This window comes from Pseudomassariella vexata (genome assembly GCF_002105095.1).
Source record: "Pseudomassariella vexata strain CBS 129021 chromosome Unknown BCR38scaffold_4, whole genome shotgun sequence".
NCBI classification, from domain to species: Eukaryota; Fungi; Ascomycota; class Sordariomycetes; order Amphisphaeriales; family Pseudomassariaceae; genus Pseudomassariella; species Pseudomassariella vexata.
Genome location: NW_024467959.1, coordinates 1,896,952 through 1,904,328, shown reverse-complemented (window position 1 = coordinate 1,904,328; position 7,377 = coordinate 1,896,952). Strand labels below are relative to the sequence as shown.

At 50.5% G+C, this 7,377-nt stretch overlaps 1 protein-coding gene across 1 annotated transcript; it reads right to left on the bottom strand.

Moving 5' to 3' along the window:
* On the bottom strand, window positions 1–1,203 carry BCR38DRAFT_483115 (peroxisomal membrane protein; the record flags this gene model as incomplete). Its single annotated transcript, XM_040863581.1, has 1 exon — window positions 1–1,203. The coding sequence occupies one exon, from the start codon at window positions 1,201–1,203 to the stop codon at window positions 1–3; it is 1,203 nt and encodes a 400-aa protein (XP_040718121.1).
* Window positions 1,204–7,377: the final 6,174 nt, after the last annotated feature.

Genomic DNA, 7,377 nt, shown 5'->3' with positions numbered 1-7,377 from the left:
TTATGCACTAGTGCTGAAGTAGTAGTTCTCCCACAAATACTCGTAATCCTCGAGTATGCCACTCACCAGACTCGGCATCCGCCTCTTCACGCTCCCAACCATGCTCTTAGTGACGTTCTCATAGAACGCGCCCCTCATTGTCCACCATCCCATGGTCCAACCCCTCTTGCCCCATTCCTCCCGTTCCAAACCCGTCGTCCGGAAGCTGCGCTCTCTCAGCTGCCTCGCCGCATATTCCACGGCCACTCCCAAGACCCAGGGCGTCCACGACTTCTTATTTTTGCTCCTTGCCAGCGCCGTTACATAGATGAGGGGGGCGAGTATGTGCAGGATCTCGGCCGCCTGTGCTGATCCCTGCAGCGTATTGAGTAGTTTTACCGCAGGCTTGATATCGTCCGCCGTCAACACGCGGCTCTGAAGGTAGGAGTTGATATTATTCGGATTGGGTAAGCTCGGTAAGCTCGTCCCCGTCCGTGGCATGGTCCATTCCTTCTCGTGCGCCGCCTTGGCCGAGCCATTCATGCCCGTCAGGGTGTCATCCTCGATGTCCTCGCCCATTAATTCCTTCAACGTCCTCCCATTGTCCGCGTCGTCTTCGTGATCCGGAATCGGTTCTCTCTCGGGCAACACAGGCGTGACCAGCGGCCTCGAATTCGTTATTCTGAGTAGTAGCAGCCTGCACAACGCCTTAACTGCCTCGAGCACAATCACGATCCGCCAGCGCACCTTCTCCCCCCTTCGCTTGGCCGTCATCTCCCACAGGAGCTCCGTGTACTGCACCACCTGCAGCAACAGCGCTGTCCGCCGGTACAGCCGGCTCTTCTCCGTCCAGAAGCGCGTGTACCTTGCGTGGAGGCTAGGGACACGCGCTGACAGCCCCGGGATGCGGGATAGGGCGCGGAGTAAAACGGCATCGTGGTAGAGACTAAGGAGTTGGACGCCCGAGTGTAGGGTTTCGGAGGCGATCTCAGCGTCGCGGAAGCGGCCTGGGATGATGTAGGTAAGGGAGCGCAGGGCGCTTTCAATTTGCGAGACTTGGTGCGCGTTTTTGGTGATAAAGTCGCTGTACATATGCAGCCAGCGCGGTGGGAGGGAGAGGACGGATTGGATGGGATTATTGTTCTTGTGTTGGTTGGAGGACGAGTAGGAGTGGCCGTTGGACGCGCGCGATGCGTTTTTGAGGTGGTCGGAAGAGCTTGACATTATGATTTTCGGGGTTTTAGTTCGTGGGGGGGTTTGGGTATCATGTCGTCAATTAAACCATAGTGGGTATAGAGAAGAGAAGGAAAAGGGAAAGGTGGCTGGTTTGCATGAGATGGATGAGGTTGGGTTGGTCGTTATTGATAGTTTGCGAAAGGAGGAGCAGGTAGACACGACATGGTAGCTGTGTTGCTGGTGGTCATTGCCTCGGTTGATGTGTGGGACAAGCTCGGGCCACTAGTTTAATTAGAGACTGTCACCAAACGCCACTGTGCTGCGATCCACATACAATCACTCCACTTCTCAAAATGTAGATAACTGTTCTACCCTTTCATTAACGTATCCCACAAGCAAGTTGGCCACTTTTTCTTGGCACCGTATGAATAACTTCAATAACTTAACTAAACTAAAAAATAATAATTCAAACTAATCGGAATTCTCTTCGTCGTACGTATATTTATCATTCTCACAAGTACGAGCATTATGTCCGGCTCTCCGCAGATCCTACAGCGCCGTCGGCGTGGTTCGGCCGGTCTCGTACGACGACGACTTACACGTATATCATCCTGTAGCTGCTGTTCAATATCCCGTTGAGACTGTAAGTCCTGAGCGTCTCGTAAACTAAGAGATCCTCCATCTTGTAGCTGTCGATTTTTAGTCCTTCGACGACGGCTTAGCTCTTGATTGGCCTTCCGAAGTGTAGTAACTGTCACGACCTGGGTTGCATCGCATTGGTATAGACCTCGATTAGGTGCTATCGACGAAGATTCTACTCTAAGGAGCGAAGGAAAGAAGATGACAACTTAGGTTTGAGGGATCGCGACTAAGTCATCCACGCTTGGCGGGGCTCCTACAAGGGTTATGATTGGCTTCCCATCTGACACTGCCACGGCAAGTGTTCCAGCTGTAAGTCACCTGGTTGTAGTGAGTCTGCGAGGGTTGACCGTCACAGTAACCTCATCCTCAAGTAAAACTAACCGATGCATAACAGCCGTCGCACCACGTGAAAATTGGTCAATAGCCGTAAGTATTGTCGTTGGGGAGCTATTCTGATGCTGTACGATTCTTTTTTTAACGTATTCAGACTGGGATTGCGCCTCGGTTGGGTTATTTGCAGTCTTTGATTCCCAGATTAAGGGGGCGCCAGACGAGCTCCCAGGAGGTGTAGGCGTATGTAGCTTAATATCCAGCTGTGAAATCACATATTCTGGGTCGTACGGAATAAGTCCTGTCCCCCTGAAACCTGCCTGGATATTCGACTTAGTTATAGTCGTACGATACGCTCTATAGAATGCCGAAAAGAAATCCTCCTTCGAGATATGGGTTATATGCGCCCGTACTAGGTCTTCAATTTCTTTGCCGTACGACCTTTTCAAAGCCCTAAAACAGCCTACATCGAGAGGCTGGAGCTTATGTGACGAATGAGCAGGCATACTAAGTGTAATAATAGTATGCTCTTTGCAATATAGCTCGAAGTCAGTCGAGTGGTGGCTCTCATGCCCGTCGAGGATAATGTTACGAATCTACGATTCTAACCAACGCAACAGGCCCGATGGCAGGCCCAGTGGATACAGGACAAAGAAGGATGGGAAAGTCACACAGGAGTGGCTAGCTGCAGGAGGAGCCAGCTAGTACAAGGATCACAAGTCACGTGACTTACAAGGGTGGATCATTTGGATATGAAATGATCCAACATATCCAGTTAGGACCAATAGTATCCATGAAGGATCTAATGGCCCCATTTATCAGTGAAGGAGGGAATGGATATATAAGGGACAGGACTCCCAGGCATTTCATAGATAGACAGTGTCAGAGAACAGAATGCCATAGGCACCAGTGGGTGTCAGGACACTGAACGCAGGACACCGGCGGGCCGCCGGAGGGGTGTTTCGGACAAAAGACTCCCGAGTCTTGATTACAATCTATGTGAAGTTTTGGGATGACGAGAGTCAAGATCCTTGGCATCGCCGACCCTGCTGTTATGCCGGGTCCAAGCGGCGGCCTAGCTATCTATATAAGGACCATCTCGAAGTAGGATATGGAAGGAGTTGTCAGAGCCACAAGTGTCATCCGAGGCGGGCCGGCTTCCACCAGGTAGGAAGCCGTTTGTGGCGGCTAGAGAGCCGCTTGTGGCGAATGAGAGCCGTTGAAGCCATTTGCAGCGGATAGGGAATCGCTTGGTTGCAGATAAGGAGCCGCTGTCCAAGATATTGGCCGAAGTCGGAGGAACACAGACATACGGAAGCAAACATCCAGAATCCAAGAGAGAACCTCGGCTGGCTATAAGTAAGGAGTCGAGACGGAGGAAGATAGAGAGGACAGAGATCAATGCATCACCGTGGGCACCCCTACCTGAGACCGCCAGTGACCACCCGGTGCTACGTAGGAGGGACGCCCGTTACTCCCCATCACTCTGTACTATTGCCTTCGGCCTAGCCGTACCCTGACAGACAGTCTCTACTTCAGTGATCAATCTAAGCATCAATCTAACCCATTGGTGAGGCAAACTGCCTTGACGACTCTATTCCCAGTTACCCTACTCGAATACTTCAGTTACCCCAAAGCACTATACTCCATACGTCAAACCCCGATATTATTGCTTGAGGACTCCGCAGCAGGACTTACTTACTAGCACAAACCCTTACAGACTCTTTAGTGGTTTACGCAGCTAGACTATTAGAGGTTTCGTTACAGATAAGAAGACGATAAACACCCTTCGTACGATCCTTCGTATAGCGACAAAGTGCTGAATCCAGTCTACGCCTCGCTCATTTGTTGTCCAACCGTTTTTAGTTACAGCGATTACCCAATCGGACGGGAATGGGCTATTCTCATACCAGGATAAGAGGTGGTTTTGACCCGCGACAATAATATACGGCGGGATAGCCCAGCCGGACGAATTAATACCCTGGATTACTGTAGCCCATTCTCGATTGCCTTGTTGGACTGTACGAGGCCTTCCGCGTCGTTCGGCACTTGTAACTACCATCTCGGATGAGATTAAGCCCATCGCGAACCCTGTCTCGTCGAAGTTATAGATATTGAAACGGGGTCAGGCGGTCAGTAGGATATACCTACCACCTAACACACTGAACAGACGGCTTCAGTACCAACAGATACCATCTGTTGGTCTGAGCAGACGAAGATCGTGGTACTGGTTATAAGAGCGAAGCTTTTATACGTCTGGTGCGCGAGTTGGTCGGATGTGCCTCTGAGACTCATCGGAATGATTCTCAGAACAAGACGTCTGGCTCTGGAAGTCGAATTGAAGCTCTCACTAGCACTAGATTGCTCTGATCAGAGCAAGATATAATCCTCTGTCATTGTCAAGGCTAGGATGAGGGCGGAATAATAGGATTTCGAAAGTAGTGTCTAAGTGCACGTAGGAATTAACCGCATAATTGAAGGGCTCGTTAACTAGAATAGAAAACAAAAGTCAAGTTGATTGAATAAGATGATGAAAAGAGATGAGGATGATGATGCGTGAAGATGGAGGACTCGTGTCCTACTCTGCCTCTGTGCCTCTTAAAGAAGAGAAAATAAACTTTCTCCTAGCCCCGTAACCTATTTCCCTGATGTCCGGCCTTACCCCGTTACAGTATCCGCCTCTTAGATACCATATTTCGCAATCATATTTCGTACGAGCGTAAACCACGCGCGATACGTGTCAGGATCTTCGCAATAGGCTCGTTGGTAGTCGATTCTTCGATTAAAACGCGTCCGAAGGTCTGGTTATCGTCGTACGAAGTTCGAGGCCCAGTTGACGCCGATGCGTCCAGCGCCACGGTCACGGAGCAGTCGGTTAGCCATAGCTTCAACACCATAGAGCCGAGGAGGAAATGATCGCGAATCTAGTTCAAGTATGTATTGTACGACCGCTAACTCTTCTGATTCCGTAAGCTTATGACTAGATAGTCGAGTATCGCGTCGAGATAGTAGTCCGCGTTTTCGGTTAGCTAGAGTTGTATGAGGGACATTATAGAGTTGGGCAGCGCGTCGGATGCTTAATTCGGGTTTCGATTGAAGCGCCTGACACGCTAGAATCATGTCGCTTTCTTGCCAATTCGATCCCATCTTGGTATGTGTAAAGATGTTAATTAAAAGGTTGTTCGTACGGTGCCAAGAAAAAGTGGCCAACTTGCTTGTGGGGTACTTGGTGGCTCAAGCGTTTCTAGCGAGCCACCTCTTAACAGAGGTGGGGGAAATAATCTGGGACAGAGGGGTCCGTGCGGCTTGATTTCTCTACAGTAAATCAACGACTAGATGAGCCGTCAACCTCAGGGCGTTTGCTACAACTATACTGTATACCCGCAATCAAGTATGGAATTTGGGCAAAAATGGTCGAAATCGCTAAGGTTTACAAATTGCTGTATTTGATGAGACCGCTATAGCTAAAAATACAACATATTCACCTCCTTGCTAACTACCTCCTTGGCTCGCTGTCGCACCACCATACCCCCTCGGCAGTGGGTTCCAAGGCGTCAAGGCCGCCTGGCCGCCATATTGGCTAATAAATCTTACAGCACTCGGCAACGGAGGGCTGCTTGGTACCTCCTCAGTGTCGTCACTGCCGTTTGATACCTTGTTATCCTTCTCTTTAGGGTCAGAGTCGAACTCATCCCCTATATCGCTAACCGGCCGCTTCCGCTTGCCCCTCTTCTGTAGTGGACTGGCCGGTGTACGACCGCATACAATGTCCAACGATTCTGTACTGGAATTGTCATCAACCTCGCTGTCGCTGCCGCCTAGGGGCCTGTAATCTCGAAGCGACCGCTTTAGCCAAGGGCCTATGTTCTGCCATGATGTGTCAACTGTGAAGGTAGCCGTAGGGGGCTGTTTGGGCTCGGTCCATAGTGGGTGACTGCTGCTGAAGGGGATGAAGTCATCCGCGCGGCCGATGTACTGTAGCCAGTCCTTCCATTTCATGGTGCCCTTTACTTCTGCGCGCCATTTGGCCTTCAACTGCGCTTCCTCTTCACGTATGATCTTCCGCATTTGTGCCTTCTCTTTGTGTACAACCTTGTTGGCTTCCGTACGTGTGAGTTCGTCAGCATATTCTTGTAGTTCGGCGTGGGTTACACTGGTATAGATTCAATACCATGGCTTCATCAGTCATATCGGCAACCAGTCTTATGGCTTCACGTGAGGGCGAGCTTAGTAGTAGGTTAGGGACCTTGATGTGGCGGTTCATCAAGTACTGAGAAGCTTCCTTGGCCCTGCTGTAGCGGTTGGCTGGCGGAAGTAGCGACGGATGAAGCAATTAGCCGCGTTTGGTGGCGCGTCTCTTGAGTTCATCTAGTACAATATGTGGATTGTGAGGGTAGCACCCGCTCTTTTCGAAGCCCTTCATCATGTTGTGGCGCGTAAAGGCGCCATAGTAGATCTTATGAAGGTTGTAGACGAAGTCTGTACGGTTGAACCGTAGACCGCCTTGCCGGATGTGTTGTTGTAGAATTTCTTGGTGCTTCCACTTCATAACGCTGAATACGGCCACATCGCAGGGCTGTAGGAAGTGAGTCGAGTGAGATGGCATGAAGAGTAGAATGATGTCGAATTGTAGGCAATATGCACCGGCCTCGAGTGAGATATGGCCCGTGAAGCCGTCGAGTGAGAGTAGCCGATACTTCCGTAAGTTGTTTCCCATAGTCCTCTTGCCCCCTTCGCGTTCGGGATCACTAAATCTGCCATCGGGGGTCTCGCCGCACTCGTTACAGCCAAACCACTTCTGTAGAGTGAATCCGGTGGCTTGGAAGGTCGGGGAGCTGCGAAACGAGTGCTGATTGAAGTGCCGTAGGTAGTCAAGCTGTATTTCTTTGCTAGAAAAGCCGTTTTCTGACCTTGTGAACCGAGTGTGGCCATCGCCAGGTGCTGCGGCCCAGTCCATAAGTGGCCAAGTCTTGAAGATGCAGTAGGGTGGAATAATCTCGCCCATGGCCGATCCGCCGCCAATAACAGTACCAGATTCGCGGTTGGCGAAGTCAGCGATAACCGGCCTCTCTTGAACAACGTACTTGACTTCAACTACTTCCGTATTGCCGGCAACGCAGCCGATTCGGATACCGGTCTCGTCAGCATTCCAGTCATCTAATGGAGATATCTTATGCTCTAACATAGTACGCTGCCGGAGATGGAAGAACTCTTCAATTTATTCATACTGCTCTTCGGCCTTTAGCCGCT